This window comes from Microplitis mediator, chromosome 2, assembly GCF_029852145.1.
Source record: "Microplitis mediator isolate UGA2020A chromosome 2, iyMicMedi2.1, whole genome shotgun sequence".
NCBI lineage: Eukaryota > Metazoa > Arthropoda > Insecta > Hymenoptera > Braconidae > Microplitis > Microplitis mediator.
Window position 1 is genome coordinate 17,302,071 of NC_079970.1, and position 21,503 is coordinate 17,323,573.

The window sequence follows — 21,503 nt, forward strand, 5'->3', positions numbered from 1 at the left end:
AATGCGGAATTTGAAAAAACTTTACTGATAATAATTTGTAGAGATTAAAATTGTCAACAAAAAAGACCCTATAACATTTTGTGATAAGTCTGATAGTTTTGCTGGAAAAGTAAAAAGATCTCAAAATTCACTATAACTTGACTTCGAGCTCTAATAACCTTCGAACAGATGGATTGATCAAAAAATGATAAGAGACCTTTTTTGTAGAACGTTCAATATTTAACAAAAATATGAATTAGTAAATTCGATCTATTGATTTGTTCACGAGTTAAAAATACTCAAAGTTAAAAAAAAAAAATTCCCGTGTTATTTAAATGGGAAATCGAATTTTTTGATAAGCTAAGCCGCTATTGAACTTGAACCCTTTAGTCCAGCGGCATAATTTTTTATTTTCTATATACTACCAGATTTTCTGGTATAGCAGTAAAAACAAAAATATAGCCTTAAAATGACACACCCTAGTGACCCTGTTATGACTATTTTAAATATATCGTTCGTGTTTGTTAAAAAACAATTTCATTACTCGGTGTGAAAATTTACCAACCAAGATCCGTACTTTTTTATCAAATTAACACAAGAAATAAGAAATAACAGAAATTATGGGGCTATAAATTGTACAACAAAAAATGTATTGAGAAAAAACTGTGAAGTTTAAAACAAAATAGTAAACTGTCAGCAAATTAGTTTAATTATAATTGTTACCTAAAAGTTTACTTTCGATTTAAATTATTTAATTGTAATACGAAAGAGAAAATATAATAACGTAGAACAATTTGTAAATGGGCGATGGTATGTAGTTGGTTGAAAGCATCTAATGGAATAGAATTGTCACACTTAAAGTTTCGTCTGGAAAATGTATTCATGAATAAATATAAATCTTACCAGTGAACTTGCTGAAGCGTCGGGCCAGTGTTTCTGGAGACGCAACATCTATCTGAACGAAGGAAACAAATGAAACCCATTATCAAAACCGAGAGAACGGTGAATCCCGCTACTGCGCCAATAACGAGCGGTATCTGTTGGCAATGAAAATTTAATTATAGAACAAATAAATTGTCTCCGATCATTTGAATAAATTTATCATAAATATATTTAATTATTTTTTATTGTTTTCAATTATATTGATTTAAATTACCTGGCCTGGTTCGTCTACTCGTAACATTAATGTCCGTCTATCACTTCCACGATCGTTTTCAACGATTACATAATAAAGTCTTTGATCCTCTTTAACAGTACTAGTTAATTCTAAAGTTGCAATAAAACAATCTTCTGATGGCAGTGGTTCTAAATCTAATGCTCTGTACCTAGACTCCAATACTTCACCTGTTGATCATTTTTTTTAAAGCAAAAATTTAATTTTTTAATTCACTTAGAAATTAATTACCAATTTTTTTATATCTTCTCAAATTTATTCATGCATAAAAGACTAGGCAGAATTTGTTTATAAAATTTTAAAATAGCTGATATTTAAAAATGGCGTATGAATGATTTAAATAAAAAAAAATTCCTAACCTCACAACTAATGCAATTACTTTTTTTAAATGAAATTTCAAAACTAAAAACAGTTTAATTAATTTATAATAAACATTGAAAGTTCATTTCAACAGTTTTTAAAAAAATATACATGAAAATTATGAAACAATAATATTTGATGTAATGTAATTGCAAAAATCGCAAGTGATACAACAAATACTACCTAACCTTAATTCTACTAAACCCAAATAATAATTATAATAATAAATAATAAAATAATAGTACAGATGAAATGATATTAAATAATAAAATAAAAAATAAATAAATGAAATAAAAAGGCAAACCAAATAGATTACGAAGACATCTCTAAACTGGAAAATCGATGGATCTAACCGGCATGGAGTCTTGTGCTTCCCCATTCCCAGGCGACCAGCCGCGGCTTTGGATTAGAACACAATCTGATTTCCAATCTGGCAGGACTTCCTTCAGTTGTTGACACGATGTATTTCTCAGTACTTAGTGGCTTCACTACCTGTAATATCAAATAAATTATTAACGGTCACTAATGGTGGATTATTCATCATCATAATCATCTTATAGCCGACTTAATATTTAATTGGCATAGTTCATAAATCAAATTTAATCTGATCACTGAGTTAATTATTGGTTTAACTTATAATTACTAGTCTATTGATTAATAATAGAATAATTTTAAAAATAAATTCTTACCCTTGGAGCTCCAACAACTTCCAAAGACACTGGAATACTTTTCACTTCACGAACTTTACCATTTATCGTATTGGATGCCAGACATATATATTGACCCTGTTGCTGATAAGTAACATTTGTTAGGATTAAACGTTGACCTTTCCCACATTCAGCTGGAGGCCTTCCATCAGTAAACACTTGTTCCCATCTTAAATAAATAAAAAAAAAAAACATTTTATTCAATTTCAGTGGCATTAACATTTCACTTGTTAAAAATGGTTCAAGTTTTTCAGATCACTTGACCTGAATTTAAAGTATAAATTCAATAATTAATAGTCGACTGAAAACAATCCCGCATAAAAAAGCGCCATATGTTTAAAAATATATATTAATATATTAAAATTTAGTAGAGATAATTTATCAAGTTTCGAAATAAAATTTCATTTTTTAAATAAATATTTTACACTTCAAGTATAAGCTAGAATCCTTTTGATAAATGTTATGTGATATTATACATTTATTATAAAACTATGCTATTTAATATGTTTAAAAAAATATATCATTATTTATATCAGAAGCTTTGTAGATAATAATATTACAGTTCATAAATTGCAAAAAAATATATACTTGAATATATACCGCCATATTTGATAATTTTGCCGTAATAGAATATATCACATATTCATTATATATTTTTCGAAACATTGCTAACAATATATAGCATTTTTATATGAAACGGATTAAAGAACTAACGATATTTGATGTTCGTTAAAAAAAATGGACTGAATTTTTTCGGTTACGAAACTAGATTATTAACAGAGAACAAAAGAGTTCACCTATAGTCAGCGGGTGGCATAGCATCAGCGTTACATTCAAATGAAGCACCAGAATAAAGTAAAGCCGTTGATAATCGATCTGGTCCAACGGAGTCAATTTTCGGTGGATCTAAAAAATTTATTTTCAAAATACAATTTAATTAGTGAATCATAATTGTAAATATATGAACAATATAACATCATTTTAAATATAAATGGAGTAATCACAATTAACGGAGATTTGAACGGAAACTGGGCTACTTTCACCCTCGGTATTGGATGCCGAACAGACATAGGTCGCAGCATGATTTCTATGAACCGGTGAATACATCAAAGCTTCACCAATACCAACAACTTCCATATCTGCGCCTTTTATGCGTTTCCATAGAATTGATGCTGTTGGATTTGCATTTGCTAGGCATCGTATTTCTAATTTATCTCGGCCTTCTTCTAATGGCCCTACTGGTACTCCAACCAAACGAGTTTCTGGTGCATCTAAAAGAATTTTAACGCTTAATTAATTGATAGTAATTAACTATATGTTTTAAGAGGGGTAATTTCTTTTTTCTTTATTACTATCGAGTAGACGGGCAGTACTATAGTTGTTGCACTTACGGAGTAAATGAAAACTTTGCCCATATTTTTCCTTAAGCAAATAAAAATTTTAATTGAAAGAAAGTAGATTCCCAGATTATAGAATAATACATCAAAATAAACTTCTTTCCTTGTGTTTAGATTTTTTGTTTAAGCAAAAAATTTGGACTATACAACTGAAGGTCCGGTTTAATAACAGATTGAGTAGTTAAACGAATGTATGCTTTAGAGATATGTAAATAATTTGAATTTAAAAATAATTCGAGATATTTCTTATAAGTATATAGGTATTCTAATTGTTCTTCAGTTTTTGAAGCATTCGTAAACTTTTTAATTTTTTTGAAAAGTCTGAAGTACTAATAAGTTATTATAAAAATTTTTGAATAATTTTTCACAAAGTAGATAAAAATGTTACGTTCTCAGTATGAAACAAATACTCTAATTCAAATTAAATTAGCGAAAACTTACGAATATTTTAAAAACTGAAGAATAATTCAAAAGTTTACGAATACTTAGAACTTTTCAAATTAATCGAAAATTCGAATTTCGAATCCGATAGTTATATTCAATTGTATCTAATTCAAACACTATTTACACACTAAAAATTTTTTAGAGTGGACGCGGATTAAATTCGGAGTGATTGCGAAGCGGATGATTTTTTATTTATTCTATCTCCTTAGAGTGAAATTCACTCCAAAGGGGAGTTTATTTTAACACAAAAAACTTCGGATCGGAGTGAATGCGGATTGAAATAAAATCTAGATGACTCCGATGAAAAAATTCCTCATTTATTCCGTATGCGGAGTGTTTTTTTTTAAGCTCCAGAACTTCGAGTGAACTCGAATTGAACTGAAATCCTTATTCACTACAATTTTACTCCCGATTTTTTACAGTGCACATCCCTCATATGCATAAAATATGTATAAATAAATATAGTAAATAATTAAAAAATTAAAATAATAAAAACTTCAGAACTAAAGCAATTCGAAATTGTAAGGGATTGAAAAACGTAAATGAAATATATGAAGCGCAAGCCTCGAAAGTAAGTTAGTCACATGATACTCCAATTAAATTTTTTGTCGTTTGTGCACAGTTATGAGAGTGTGCGGTATGTGCGCGGCAGGGGTTAGGGGGAATAAAAAAAACCGAGCGGATAGCTTGCGCAGCTGTCCATTTCACGTAACAATGATTTCAAAATACGCGCGAACGAATACCTGCTGACCCATTCCCAATTTTAGCTTTCCATTCTCTATTACCCGCGCCTATACATCGTGTCATATACAAAACTGTTACGTATGCGTGAATCCATGCGTTTATGTATATTTGTGAATATGAGGGACATTTATAGTTGTATTAAAAGAGTAAAGGATAGACTAAAAGTATATTATGAATATAGAAAAAAAAGGACAAGGGAATTGGGAGTGCTAACATGACCTGCTTTTTGTCGTATTTTTTTGACAATTGAAACGTGTGAAATACGTCAGCAAGAATGAAATTTAACTACCGCTATAGACAGCTCTGATTTTTTATATTTGATTCGTTCAAGAACTGCGAAAAAATTATTCAGCAATTTTTTATAGGTCATATATTTAAATTGATGTCACTTCAAATCGTAAAAAACTAAAAAATACTTTCTTTATTTTTTATTTTAAAATAATTGATGTTTGAGAAACAAGTAGGGCAGGGCGGGGCTAGTTGATCACTTTTTGGTTTAATCTTCCATAACTTTAAGACGATGCATCGGATTTAATCGATTCATGTGCTGTTAGGTTCGTAATTAAGTCTTCTTCAAATGATCTAGCGACACAAAAACGATCCGAGTGTAAATTTACAAGTTATTCCCAGAAATGAGCGAGCGCTCCAAATTGCTCAACGTACCCCACTAGTGGGGCTAGTTGAGCATAGTACAGGGCTAGTTGTGCAATGGCTAAAATAAACGGAATGACTGTATAAAATCATATGAATGCAACATAAAATTGTAATTAACAAGCAAATATTTCTTTATTATGATTGTTGCATACTTATATTATTATTATAACTTTGATATTTAAAATAAAATCAAACAAAATTAAAAGTTCCCAATCTTTGGATTATTATTACATTTTTTGTATTTAAAATTATATATTTAACAATAATTATTAAGTAAATAAATGTCAAATTAAAATAATGACGAATTATGAGACCAAAAATATTGCCAGATGATTAATAATCCCAAATTATTAAATCATTTTTGTCACTATCACAATTGCATGTATGCAAACATATAGGTTAGATCGACGCTCGGCACGCATTTAATGCATTGAGCGCGCCATGCTCAACTAGCCCCAAATGAGGCAACAAAGTAAAAGTTCAATTATTAAAAAATAATAAGAGTTAAAAATAAAAAACCATATATAATCGAAAGAGCAATAATTCAATTATCTTTGAATACTTACGTGATCACGAAAAAGTATTTTTATACGAGTATAGGAGAAAAATTCTGAAGACCTGTTTTTTTTTTTTGACGCAAAAAAAAAAAACAAAGCTTTCTGTTAATTAGTCTGAGCACTGGATGGCAATTGATAATCATGCAATGTGTTCTTCTCCCGTAACCCTTTCTTTTCACCATTTAAACTTTTGTTGTAAGTTGTTTAGTTTTCGAGATATTTCAATTGCACAACTTGCCCCTATGATGAACTAGCCCCACCCTGCCCTACTATTTTTTAAATTTCAATATGTAACTATGATTAATTATAAAGTTTTAATGATCGATATTATTTTTCATTAATCAATGATAATAATCAAATAAATAATATGAGTTGATAAATATATTTATTTTATTTGTGGAAAATGTACAAGGGAAAAGTTTGGAATTGAAATTTCGAATCTCCGGTATCTCTCGGGTTATCGGAATTAATTCAGTGAATCGTTTATTCAGTGGCTTTTTCAGTGAATCAACCTCGAGCAAGCGCGAATCCCGGTCAGTGGTCACGTAGCAAACCTTGGTTAGGATCGATGGCGATTAGAGTGAAGTGTATATCCTATACATGATCACAAGGTGGGCTTGAAATACGACGTTAGTATATATGATAGGACTGGACACATAAAGTTCAAGTGGAAGTGGGATGGAGAAAAAAAACGGAAGCAATAAGAAAAAGAATAAAAGTAAACCGAGAAAGAATATAAATATTATTCGGTCAGAGTGCTTTTTGTGTAAAGTGTTTTTCGAGTAGGGTAAACTTTTGTTTTTATTGACGATTTATTGAAATAATAAAAATAAATATTTCATCGTAAGTATAAATAACATTCACGCTTTTACAAAATGATAAATATAAGAGGCTTCCTACGAAAAAAATACCGATAAGGTGAATTTTTTGATTCATTATTACTGTTTTTTAGCTGCTAAATAATAAGATATGAAATTAATCCAGTCGTTAAAAAAAAGGTTTTTCATGTAAGACGAAATGGACTAATAAATAAAACAAATTCTGTAGTATATTAGGGTGAACTCTTAATAAAAAAACGTTAGTATATATCACTAAGTATATTTATTAACCAGATAGTCATGATACGCGCGTGTCAACTTAGAGGAAGAGAAACTGCGATGCCACTTACAACAATACGTAGCACCCGAAACCACACATACACATACATTAATAATAGCGGCATCTAACGATAATACAAATTCAAAGAAAATTTTTATAACTTTTGTACGGAAAAAAAAAATTGTTGTCTACTTATCTGAGAAGTTTTATATTAATTAATTAGAATCATATTTGTGATGAAGAACACTTGGTGATAAACTTTTAGTGGCCCAAAATGCCGCATCATATCAAATCTTATCCTCTTACTTAAACAGGTTTCAATAAAAATTCAAGTACTCCCCCCCCCCTCCCCTCTTTTCCTTATAGTTGTTTTAATAAAAATTATTATAGTTATTTTTTTAACTTCCCGCTAAGAAAATTGAAAATTTTCAAAAAAAAGGGAAGTTATTGGTTTCGGTCCGATTTTTGAAAATCGAATTTCTAACTGATGTTAACGTTTCGGCGTTCTAGGAAGCTATTCTGACTAATTTCAAGATGATGTCCGAGTGTATGAATGTGTGTGTGTGTACGTACGTCCGAATGTAAATATCTGTAACTTTTGAACGGGTGAACCAATTTTGATCGCCAAGGTGGCACTTGACGCGGCTTGTTAATTTCTACAAGCTGTGAAAAATTGAGCTTTATCAGTAGGGTAAGTTCGGAGATTTTCCAAAAATGTCTTTTTTGGATCACTTTTAATGTGCTTTTTTTAAAATTTAAATATACTATATTTAAACAAATATAGTGTAGTTATTTAACTTATAAAAATTATTGTAGTTATTTTTTTTAATTCTATTCAATGATATTTTTTATCACTTTTTTCCCGGTCACGGTCTAAAAATTAAAAAGATTTCAAGTACTCGATATTTTTGTCTAGTATATATGAGAGCTGACAATTTATTGTTATTCCTCTTAAAATGTCCTGTAATAAATTATTAATAGAGTAAATTAATTTTAAAAAATAGCACTTTAAAGTTTAAACAAGTAGCTCATTAGTGAATATGAAAATATGTCAAATTTAAAATAACATTTTGAGGAACATATTCACGAGGTAAACTAAAACCACCGACTTTCTACTATATAAACATTTGTATACAAATACATAAAGTTCTTTGAATTAAATTAAAACAAAAAATATTCAGTGTACGCGTACGATCAAAGAGAGTAAGAAATACAAATACGGTCGAATAAATAAAAAATGAAATTTCATATAAAATACTTACATGTAACATCGAATCGTACTTCAACATTCGAAGTTTTAGTAGGATATGCTGGATGATTGGCCTCGCATCGAATCAGATGACCGTATCTCGAACGATCAGCCTCAATATCGCAAACACTTCGGGTGGACCACGTTCGTGGATTATCAATCTCTGTGGCATTTACCTGTGGCCTTGTGGTTCGCAACTCCGTGTCTCTCAGATACCTATGGGTTAATTTTCAGATTTGCATTGCCAATGTTTACTAAATAAAAATTTCTAATTGAACCCACAAATGTAAAATGCAACTCTTCTTGGTTTTTTCTCACCTCTATACTCAAATAATACTACTAGTGCTCTTCAGCTCTCTCTTTCGTTATTTCTCTCTTTCTCAACTGAATTCTCTGATCCGTAACCCACTTACCTTTTCCCTCTTTACTATATCCGTTCTACTATATCTACCGCCCAGAAAACCTCAAGTAATTTTCATGATTTTCGAGTATTCTGCAGTATCTCAGACTTGAAATTATTTTACTACTATTTGTACATTACTATCCATTAGTTAAAAAATAAAAAAAAGAACTGTAAGATTTCTTCTTGAATATTTTTTTTGCTCAAGTTCTTTCGGGATTGATTGAACACAGTATTTTCAGTGCGATTTAAATAAATCAAAATGAAATAAATTTTTTTTTAATTAAAATAAAAGCAACAAATAGTTTTTCTTTGAAATAAAATATTTTAAGTATATTTTTTATTTGATTCATTGATAGTAAAATGAGTAGAGGAGAGATTTTTATAGTAGATAGAGATCGAGTGAGATTTCCGTAACAAACAAATGCGATTTTTATACGAAAACGTCAAGAGTCGATTTTGCAGGATGGACGAGTTCGATTGTAGAATCTCTTTTATTTCTTTGTAAAAGAATTTATGTGTGGATGGTGTGGATGTTACAGTAGTGTACAGTAGAGCATAGTACAGTGCTCTATGTTTCTATATAGTGAGTTGAGCTGTTTTTGCATTCACATTGCGAGCTCACTGTATCGTGGACTGAGTGAAACTACGAGGGTTGATGTTAAACTTTTTTATTTTTTTTATTCTGTCGCCTGGAATTCGAATTTAAAAGCGCGACTGTGCATAGCACAACTGCTGTTATATATAACTATACACTGTATACTATTCAAATATATATAAATAGTATATAGTATATAGTCTATAATGTATAGTGTATAGTTATATAGTATGTTGAAATAGTCTGCCAAAAATATTCAGTATTCTGTGGACATCTAGACGAAAAATGCACCGAATTAACGTAACAACTGTGTGAAGTTGAAAAGAAAAATTGCTTTTGACAATACACTGGTACAGCATAAAAATAATAAATGAGAATGAAAAATTTAGCACTATTTAATTACAATCATAATTTCATAAACTTTGTTTTTTTTTTTTTTTAATTTAAAATAGTACTTCATCAAGAGAACAAAAAAACAATATTTATTATTGCTAAACGCGTTTGTTTGATTTTATTTTAATTAGCAAGATAAACAAATTTTCTATTCATGAAAACTATGAGCCGTGATTAAAATTCGTCATGCGCATGATTTTTCCAAGATACACACATTTATTCCCGTAGGCTTCCCTCAACTATGCACTCGCAGGCTTTATTATACAAGATGCAGAACAGATCATGATTATTCATGAAGCGTAAAAGGAAAAAGCCCACGTGCCGCGGACAATATCCATAAGGTATTCAACATCGTACAGATTCTTCTTGGAGCAAAAATACAAGAATTTAATTAAGACAAAATAGTAAAAAAAAAAAAAAAACTAAATCTTTCATTCTCATTTTCATTTTTATTCATTTAAACTCCATTTAATGGACATTTGAGACCACAAAAAACCAATTAATATAAATGGTAGCGTATAAAATTAAAATAAATATAATAAGACACATGGGTAAATAGATAATTGTATTCTCGGGTAACTGATCGAATCATTAACAAAATAAATAGTAAGACATCTACGAGTAACAATTACGAACCATTTAATTAGAGGCGGAGGATTCCCATAGCGAGCAGTGCAAGTGAGCGTAGCAATCTCACCTGCTCGAGCTGTCACGTTGCCACCCGGTAGAATTACAGCACCAGCATACTCTATCTGTGGACGCTGAGGGCTGACTAGAATGAGACAATTAGCGAAGATTAATTCGTAATCCTGTCGTTCATCCTGTGGCCGCCATCACGTCGCCGGCGATCAACTTCAGGACGCTACCAATACGCGGCGCTATAACAACTATACTATAGCTATTACACTAGTCTACTAAACTATACTACAGGTACTTACTATCACTATCACTAGTGCATTGTATAGTGCAGTCGGATTATATGGATAGGGGTCAAATGACGGAATGGGGATTGATGATAAAAGTGGAATGGTACATGCAAGGCAAGAGACTAGAGCTAGAGTATAGTTGATCCATTTGATCGCGTAACCAACCTACTATCTTGTTCATTCATCGTCGACATGCACTTACACACATACATACATCCACTATCTTCTCTTATTCTCTTATCCTCATCCTTCCTTTCACTCTCTCTATCTCTCTATCTCACTAGTGTCAAGATGAGAGAGATGAGAATATGTATAACATTGTGTGCCGCAATACATAATGAATAATTAATGATTTATTGACAACATCAAGGACGGGGTACTCGCGAACGAGATCCTGGCGATCGATCAATGTCGAGGTAGGTTTACGACCCGGAAAATCCGGGCGCATAACTGATGAGATCGTCAATTTTTTTTTTAACACTATTTTTTAGAAAAAAAAATTTTTTTTTCAGATCAATGAATAATTTTAATGGGCTTCAGAATATTTAGTTTTTATTGTTGGATATAGAATTCCGGTATTGTTATTTATTTTTTTATAAATCATTGATAAAGTCAAATATATATTTTTTTATTTATCACTATTGTATATTTTTTTCGTTAACGATTTAAAAAATATTTTTAAAATAAATATATTTTAAAATATTTAAAATAATAAACACATAATTAAAACACTGTAGTTTATTTTAAAAACTATGTCAATTAAAACTGAAACAAGCGGATTACGAATCAACACATTCACAACTTAGATCTATTAAAAAAGTTTAACTCAACTACTTTTTCGGGATTATTAATTTTCTGGATTATAAATAATACCTCTGACTACAAGTCTAGCTGGTTCTGACGCCAGTGCATCTTGGGTAGTAAAATCACTGGCCGTAACTTGGCACTGCCATAATCCATCATCAAACTCAAGGGTTGCAGATCTTACCCAAAGTGAACAGTCACCTAAATCCGGTGAAGCAACCCACTCGTATTTTTTTAAGTGCATTCCAATTGGCTAAAAAATTTAACAATATTTCCAAAATTAAATACAAATTACGGATCAAATGTATATACATATAATTAATATTAATTTAAATAAACAATAAATTTTAATTAAAAACAACAGAATATTTTCATCACAATAATTTTGTGAGCAAAATCGAATGTTATTTACTAAAGTAAACAAGATGGCGAAATTATGATACGTCAAAAAGATTGATGCAAACATTTCAGATCGTATTGCTGTTGAATGGATAAAACAAACTGCACGACAGTATAATGTACTCCAACAAGATTGAATCACGTTTGAAACGTTCATGGAAAAACGTCATTGAACCGATGGATTCATCTAGCTTACAAACGTATTCGTAAATAAAAAAAAAAAGTACAAACACAAACATAAAAAAAAAGACGTCCATCTGTGACGCGATAGTTGTGTGAGTTGAAAAGCAGTACATTCAAATCGAATAAGGATTTACGTGCTTCTACACGGCTCAAGGGGTTATGGTATTGAAGTATTAACATTCCATACCAAGCGTTTCTTTAACAATACGAATAGTCACATTTCGTATCGAATTTCTGCGTTCCAACAACCGACCAAGTAAAGCAATGAATCTTTTTCATTTACTTTATTTTGTTTCATTATATATATGTATATGCATACGTAAAATACTAGCATAGCTTGGAGGGTGGTACATACACAGAAAGCTTAGCGAATAAATGATTGAACTTCAATCCCGCAAATGGGTACGCGACTTTTTTTTTTTCATTTTTTTTTTCAAGATTTTTAGAGCGAAAATTCATTCAATTCTCAAGCGAAGTTGCTACGTTGAGTATCGAAATGAGGCCACCTAATTCTCGTTAAAAATTTTTTGTGGCTTTAGTATATAATTTATCTAGAAAAAAGCATAAAGTAGAATTTTAATGACAAAAATTTTTCACTTAATTAAATTAGCTAGTAATGAAATTATGTTTATTAGCAGTACTTAAAAAAAATTTTTTTTTAAAGCATATTAATGACACAATAAGATTATTTTGACGTAAAAAAAAAAAAATTGAAAATATATGATTTTTAATACGACTGCTCACTTAGCCTCGCAAAAAAAATTTTTTCTATAAAAATAAATTATATTTAAACAAGAAAAAAAGCATTATTTAAGAAGTATAAATTTCTTTTTAAATGCTCATTTTCCTATGCAGGAGCTGCCAGAGTTGAACGACGGGCCCCTACTTGGCCCAGCACTGGGGAACCTAGCTTTGGCACACCTATATTGGCCCATGCTTGGCTCAAGATAGGGTACTCAGTCCTGGCCGTTACAATGATTACCCGGGCTTGGGCCAATACTGGGTAACCTAGCCTTGGCCGTTACAATGATTACCCGGGCTTGAGCCAAGACTGTGTTCCCCTGTCTTGGCCATCCAATGGCACGCCAGACTTGGGCCAAGACTGGGTAACCTAGCCTTGGCCGTTACAATGATTATCCGGGCTTGGGCCAAGGTAGGATTACCCAAGTTTGGCTATACCTATGGTTTATATAAATAGATCATATGAATGTATCAGTTTAACATTAGTAAGTTCATTCAGTAGCTACCGTTCAGACCCAAGAATCGAAGGACGGCAGTTCGCGCCCAGAGCCCAGCAGAATTTTCACCGAGTTTTTTTCACATCATTTACCTCCCTTAGATAATTTAAACGTTAATGGTCACGAATTCTACGAGGTTAATAATAATAAAATTTTTTTTTAATAAAATTTATTCGTTTCCTCAATGTATGGGCCAGGTCTGGCAACCAGGCTTGGCCCGAGATTATCATTCCAGGCTTCTACCAAGGCTGGGCCAAGACTGGCTCACAAGCCTTGCCCAAAGTTCTACAAAGTTGGACCAAGTCTGGGCCAAGCCTGGGCCGTGGTACTTTCCTCTCTGGGTTGCTCTACTCGACTGTAAAAGTCCATTTTTTTGTGTACCTTAAATTATTATAAATTTCATAAATATTTATTTTATTTTTTCCATTAATTTAATGCTACCCTAAAAGTTAAACTAATTTTTTTTACTATGTTGTAGTCCAATTACTCACATTTAATTATTAACCATTAATCAGTTTCACTAAATTAATGATAATAATTACCGTACTAACATATTTATTATTCGTTGACCTGTTTTTAAACGCGTATAATGAAAATTTACAAAATTAATCTCCATAAATAATTAAATTATTTCTCACAACGTATTTTATTAGCAAGCATGTATATAATTAAAAATAATTTACAATATTTAAAAACTTCTTAAAAAAAAAGTTTTATAAAACAAAAAGAAGAATCCCATAAATTTAAAAAAATTGCTAATTAAATATCCGAAACAATTTCCAAGTATATTTAATAGAAATACCAGATACCAGTAACATAATTGTACAGCAGCAAGTACAGGTCTGACCACAGGGGAATTTATCTACTGGGATATTTGGGAAGTTTCTCTCTATCATTTCTACCCTACACTATACTCTAACAACTGATTATTATACTCTCATACTGGTAGTGCATTATTACTGCCAGTTATTCTGACACGTCACGACACGTCTGATTGTTATGTAGCTCTACTACATTCACTACCATACCAGGGTGCTCTATAACACATAGAAATAGTTACAGTACAGCGCGTCTGAATGTTACTAAGGCAATACCAACCTACTGCGACGCGTTGGTTAACCCGGAATACGCCTGACTGAAAATTTAACTATCACTGCAGCGTTACTGCCATCAAGAGTTTCAAAACTATGTAGTATATTCAGGTTTTAATTCAATTTAGTAAATCCAAAATCCCATTTGTATTATACATTATTAATATATCACTTTTATACGTAAATTAATTTACAGTAGTATCCAACAAAATAATTAAAAAAAAATTTTAATTAACACAGCAAAGTTATAAATAATAATTTTATAAAATTTAATTACGTTTAGCTCTTTTTTTTCTTTCAGTCTCATAAAAAAATAATAAGTCAATCTTATTGCTCCGATACATTTTTCACTCACTTCTATATCTCATAAAATTCTTCAACCCATCACTCAAGTCTCAAGATTTCGCTCCTTAAGTTTACAAAAAGATAAAAAATAAAAAATGTTATAATAAAGTGTCATAAAAAAAAAAGAATATAATAATAATAAAATAAAATAAAAGAATATCTCGTGTAGGAAAAAGTCTCGACGACGTTTGAGGGTACAAGAGCCCACGTCATTCATTTAAGGGATTAAAATCAAGGCACGCTCGGGGCACGAGTCTCTCATGGTACACTTACTTAAGTGAAGGAGTACAGTAAGGATTGTCACGTGAAAACGAATGATAAAGAAAGAGAATAAATAAAAAAAAGAATGAAGAATAAAAATCCCCTCTTTAGCTTTCTTCTCACTCACTCGAGGAAGAATTTTCTCAGTATACTAGAGTGGGATCATGTAGTAGTAGTATATAGTGGCAAAGAAAGGAGTTGCATAGACCCCCACTTCAGTGTATTCTCCGTAGAGGCCGCGAGCAGCAATCAGCGTAATGTACCCGCCGCAGACATACCGCCCGACCCTCTCGGGAACTCTGGTAACCCCTTCGCGTTCTCTGCATACTACCACCACCCTAATTCACTCCCGCCAAATATACTTGTGCAGTTGCCTATGCATGTATACAACTGCTCGCGTTACAAACGGCCAAAGTAAAGCTATATAGTATTTTATGTATACATTCGACAATTCAAAATCTCTGTTCGGTATCACACTAGATTTTCTCTCACTTTCTATCTCTATCTATATCTATTTCTATCACTCTTTTTTATATCTTCTGGTCCTTTTTTTAACTCAAGTAAGCTACGACGGCGCCACAGATGCATCGCAGTAGCAATCACATTGAGAGCTACGAAATAGATCACGCATCTGGTAGCTAAAAGGGGATTCGAGATCGATTGGCCGATGCAAAATGAAATGAACCTAGTGGATTGAATTTTGTATGAATCGATTTTCATGCTTTCAAGCATACTAAGTTTTTTATTTTTTCGGTAAAAAACATCCGATTTTTTATTTTATTTTTTTTTTATTTTAATTAGCGTTGCAACTATAAAACGGCTAATGAATATAATTCCTAAACTGAGTTTGTATATAAAATACACTGTAAAAAATCACCGGGGTAAGTCCAAGCGGTGTAGGTGTTAAAATCATCGGTGTTAAATTTACCCTCAAAAGCGGTGTGAAAATAACGCCGCCACCGGTGTAAATATTCTAGACCGGTGTTAAAATAACGACACCGTCGGTGTAGATATTCTTTACCGGTGTTAAAATATTTAACTTTGTGAATATTTCTACTTACTCGATCACTATACTTGTTAATAAATTTTATTCTTTATTAATTTTCTGACGAACTGACATTTTTTGTGTTTTATAATCTTTAAAGTTAATACTCCAAGCGGACGCAATTTACCCCGCTTTTACACCAATTACCCCACTTTTACACCGGTTTTACTCCGCTTCTACACCGGTTACCCCGGTTTAACACCGGTATTTTTAACACAGGAGGATTACTCCTCCTACACCGGTGTAATTTCATTTTTACACCGGGCGGAGTTAAAACGAGTCAGTTTTTAACACCGCTCTTTTTACAGTGTAGATGTAAATAATTAATGACCAATTAGTCTATACATTGAAAGATTTATTACTGGAAGATAATGTTTTAAATTTTTTGGTTGTGGTGTATTCGATTGTATTATTCAGCTTTGATCATGATATAATGAAAGTTATTTGAACAAAGAAAAACAAAAAGTGTATATTTTATTTATGAAGAAAACTCGTTTATTTTGTTATCGTGATAAAATATTTTCACTCAATTTGTAAAAAATATTTAAACGTGTACTTCAACTTTTATTTTATTTATTTTAAATATAAGTAATGAAGAATTTTTAATGTATTTTACAATAAATATTGCATACTTTCTGCTTGACTAATTAATTTCACATTTAATTTTAAATATTATTTTACAAATATTGCGAGTACTTTTTGAGTAATTTAATTAATTAACTTATTTGATTGAATAATTCCATCATATTTTTAATAAAATATAAAAGCTCTAGTGTAATTTGAGATAATTTTATTGCTATATTAATAAAAAAAAAATTTATTTATATATAAATATTTTTGATGAATTAAAAATAATCATAGAGGATGTGGGTGTGAAAGCTCCGTATTGATTGATTCCCGGGCGAAATATACCTAAAAAAATATCATACACGTGAAATAGTATTTTGCACCTTCTTCCAGCAATTTAGCGAAAATATTTTGTCTAGGGATCTATCAATATTTAATTAAGATATATTTTGTATATTTATTTATATCTAATCCGGGGATGAAGAGTCGGTGTTCTGATATGGAGACCGGCTAACAAAAGATGTTATTAATTAATTTAAAAATTATTCTAACAATAGACTTGTTTTTGTAATTTAGTTGATAACTTTAATAGTAAGAATTTTCTATTCGGAGAAAAAATGGAAATGAAAAATGTACAAATTTTTCTTGTGCTTTCGACCAAACTACAAACAAGAAATTGAGTTACCAAAAATGATTATGCTGTACTATAATTATTATGTGAGCCCCTAAAAATTTTTTGTTCTTTACTATAATTCCTATTTTAGAAAATTAATTTTCATTAAAATTTATCAATAAGTTTCAAGAGGTTTCAAGAGTTACACATTTTATTTATCAACAAAAGGCTAAAATAATATTTTATCGCGAATCAGCTTGCAGGAATTACAAAGAAAAAAATTAACTTAATTTGATTGTGATATTTATTAATCGTTATCTTAATAAATAATTACCAACTAATTATTTTTTCAACATTAAAGTATTCACGGAAAAAAAATTTTTGCGACCCTAAGATAACTTACGGTAACAAAATTCTGCCTTAATATATACGGATAACGAAGCATTCGTTGGAATTAAAATGTTTTTGTAATGCTAGCAAATTCTTCGTTGGGCCAAGCAATGGCTTGTAACTGTAACAAAACTGTTGTGTTCCAATAAAAAAACTGATTAGTCAAAGTAACAGAACGAGTTACGACACAAATTCATTTGTTACTATAACAAATTGATTTGTTACCGTGAGCTAATCATGTTTGTCATTATAACAAAATCTTTCGTTATTCCGTCTTTTGTTATCCAGACGAAATTCGTTTTTTCCGTGTTAGTTACGATTTTTGTTGATAAATAAAAATTGTCATGGCTCGAAAACACAAAAATACGTGAAAACTTGACTTTTTAAATTTTTTCAAATTTCGGCGAGGAATTAACTCTTTGCTAAAAAAACAAATTATTAAAGTTGAAACGATAAAAATGATGAATAAAAAATGAAAATATGATTTATTATTAGTGTGAGCAACGAGATGATAATGATTGTGCAAGATTTATTGCAAAGTTATGACAGAGTAAAGAGCATAGAAAATAAAATGATGAAGAGAGATATTCAAAATTGAATCAAAAGCCGCGAGGTTCTCTGGCAGCGACGCATTCTGAATCAGAGACAACGATGTTGTTTATCCCAGATGAGGTTTCCTCTTGCGTGTTTTCCACCTCTGAGCCAGCTAGTATTCGCTCTAAAGAGTGAGTGAAAGCACGTGAATGAGATAGGAAATACGTAAATCGCGGGAGATGAAAGAGAAACCGAGTAAAAGAGAGAGAGAGAGAGATGGAAGAGATTTACCGTGGTTGGTTAACTAAGGAGTCGATGGGGATGATGCCTCCAGGGTAAACAAGCGCCAGGTGGAATGATCCTCTGGTTATTTACATCTTTCATAAATATTCACTATAACTGGAAATGTAGTACAAAATAAGTTGGATAGAGGCAGTAATGGTGAGAAATAGAAAAAAAAAAAACATAAACATGTTTCAATCAATATTACGTACGATTTATTATTAATATTATTATTGTTATTTACTACATTATAAAGCAGTTTATAATAATCACGAAAAGTTTTTTTTAATCATCCGTCAACTTTTTTAATTATTTGTAAATTTTCTTCGAGCTTGGGGAAAAACTTTTTCACTTTTCTCTCCATCTTCTTCTCCTTCTTCTTATTATTATTTTTTCGCTATCTACTGTACCCACCCCATTACACTTTTCTACCTGAAATTCCCTCCAATCCAGGCGCGTCATTAAAATAGATTACTTGTGCATATTAAAATGAAAATTAATGCACTCGTATATATTACGGTAAACCGACGAAAAAAAAAAATAATTTTTTTTGTTTGTGAAATAAATAATAATCAAGATATTTTATTTGCTGCCAGAGATTTAATTTTAAAAGTTTTAAAAATGGAAATTTAATCGGTCTTATCTAAGCTCCAATTTTATTTGGAAAGAAAAAAAATTTTAATTAAATAAAAAATAATGTACATTGAAAATCCATTAAACTTAATTTTTAAACATTGTAAGTGTAAGAAATGTTAAGTTTTAAAGTCTTAATTTAACTTTATATTAATTAAATCGAGATTCAAAGTCTTGGGTCGGTAAAGTCTAAGTTTTCGCTTTGTCGATTTTCATTTTATATTTAAGTGTAAAAATAGTTTAATTATTTTGACGCGTGAAATTGGTTATATTTGACAACAATAGCGGCAAGCCAACTTAAAAAGTCAAGCATTTTATGAATTTATTAATTTTCATAAAATGGTACACACAAAAAAAAAATTCTCGACTGAAGGTAAATATTCTTGATTCAAGAAAATTTTTTTGGAGACCTAAATTTTCTCAGATAAAGTAGAAATCTTCTCCAACCAAGACGAATTCTCTTGGCTCAAGAAAATCTTGACTTGGTTCCCGAAAACGTTTGTCTTCAAAAATATTTTCTTGACTCAAGATATCTGTTTTTTCTGTGTATACAGAGAGGACTTGATGGTTCGAAATTACATAAATGATCGCAGTACGGGTGGGAATAAAATCATATAATCCAAATAATTAACTTTTTATGTATATCAATTCTCAAGCGGGTAACAATAAATTTTATCGGTCATATAAATTAAAAAATAACTTGATGCAACTAAAATTTTACTATATAATTGAAAGATTTTACACCGCATGTACGAATTTCGGGTTATAAACTGTCAAATTTTATGCTTGCATATTCTACTTTAACCCATAAAATGTAAATTGCTACGATGAAATTATCTTGGCATGCCTACATCACTCGAAAAAGTTCAGTTTAATCAATTAATATTTTTTATTTAACACATGCACGGTTTTCGCGTTTTATCGTGTCAATAAAACCGAACCCTCAGCCGTCCATCCGATCAATGTGATATAATGACTCATTATGTCAATTTTTTTCGATTTTCATAATATGCGTGGCATTTGTGGTTCTCTAAAGCCATTATTACAATTGCAGCTCGACGTTGCAATGCCAAATGTTTTTGACACGAGATTTACGTACACAATGTTAAAAATGTTCGGAAATTTCAATCGCTTTAATATCCAATTGTACTCAAAAAATGAAATTCTTTCACCATAATTCGAATTAATAAACATTATTTGTAAAATTAAAAAAATTTTTTTTTAATTTCCGGTCGTATCGAATTTTTCAAACTAAATCATGAAATCTAAAAGTGAATTTGAATTTGAATATAAGTTATAAGTTAAGAAAATGCATGATGATATGTTTGTTAAGTATTCTTAAAAAGTAACTTGTCATCGGGAGTAATCGTAAATTTTCGGCTTGTAATGTAAATATGTAGTTATGATGTGAGATTATTAGACCAGTTTTTTTGTTGAAAGCACTGTGGTACTATAAAAAGTTGTAATTTTTTTTGTACAAGTACTCTTCGGTCATTTGACCGAGTGACAAGTACCTTTTTCGATAGTATTAAAGTATATCCTATATTACATTAAAATATATCCGATATTGTATTGTGTACACGGAGAAAAACATATTGTGATTGGAACGATCTTATGGATAGTGATATGATAGTGATGTGCGTATCGTAAAAAGACCCGAATCAAAAAGCTAATTCTAGCTCAAAAGCCTCAATTTCTTTGATGTTTTATTTACCGCCCAGAAAGTAACTCTACTTTAGTACTCAAAATCCTCAATGAGAATTATGAGGTCTAAATGTGAAAAATTTATCGATTTTAAATTATAACTAAGACCTCAAAATCATCAACGAATGAAAAGTTATACTTCAGACTTTGAAAAATTTTAAATAGAAAAGGGAGGGGAGAGAATACATCGAATGAGACTTTTGAGGTTCAAATGTGGACAAAATTATTTCTGTATGTTTTGAGTATTTTGAGGCTCTAATCCAGATTGTGTTATTCCAGTTTAGTCGTCAAAGTGGTAAAATTGGTCATAAGTACTACTCTGAGGACTAAACTAGGATAACTTTCTATTCTGTTGTCAATCTTTGAATTCTAAATTGATCCTCAAAAACCCCATTGAGAACTTTGAGACTTAAATCCGAATTTGTTTTTTGACTCGGGGAGCGATCTCTAGAGCTATTATCGCGATCCATTTTAGTCCCATTCACGATCCATATTGCTGCCAGCACTACGTGGGTCAAGAAAATAACTTGATTTTGGTGTAATTTTAAAAAATGAAAAACATATTTTACGATATGAAAACACGCTTGGTTTTGACGTGCTTTCGACTAAGTTGTCTTACTTACTTTCGATTTACGCCAACTAAGTCAAATTGAAGTTAAAAAAAGTAAGTGTAGCCAAAATCAAGTTAATAAAGTCAAATTCAAGTCAACAAAATTATAAGAAATGATTTAATG

General features: G+C 30.7%; 1 protein-coding gene across 2 annotated transcripts in view; it reads right to left on the reverse strand.

The window, feature by feature from the left end:
* LOC130663280 (kin of IRRE-like protein 2) overlaps positions 1-21,503 on the reverse strand; it is a 141,838-nt gene that overhangs the window by 12,150 nt on the left and 108,185 nt on the right. For both annotated transcript variants that reach the window (XM_057462408.1, XM_057462409.1), the window contains exons 3-11: positions 11,554-11,737; positions 10,391-10,526; positions 8,377-8,579; positions 3,225-3,491; positions 3,018-3,126; positions 2,203-2,389; positions 1,867-2,005; positions 1,136-1,323; positions 883-1,016 (exon numbers count right to left, since the gene is read on the reverse strand). In XM_057462408.1, the coding sequence (XP_057318391.1) occupies positions 883-1,016; positions 1,136-1,323; positions 1,867-2,005; positions 2,203-2,389; positions 3,018-3,126; positions 3,225-3,491; positions 8,377-8,579; positions 10,391-10,526; positions 11,554-11,737 (1,547 nt within the window). The remainder of the gene's footprint in view (positions 1-882; positions 1,017-1,135; positions 1,324-1,866; positions 2,006-2,202; positions 2,390-3,017; positions 3,127-3,224; positions 3,492-8,376; positions 8,580-10,390; positions 10,527-11,553; positions 11,738-21,503) is intronic.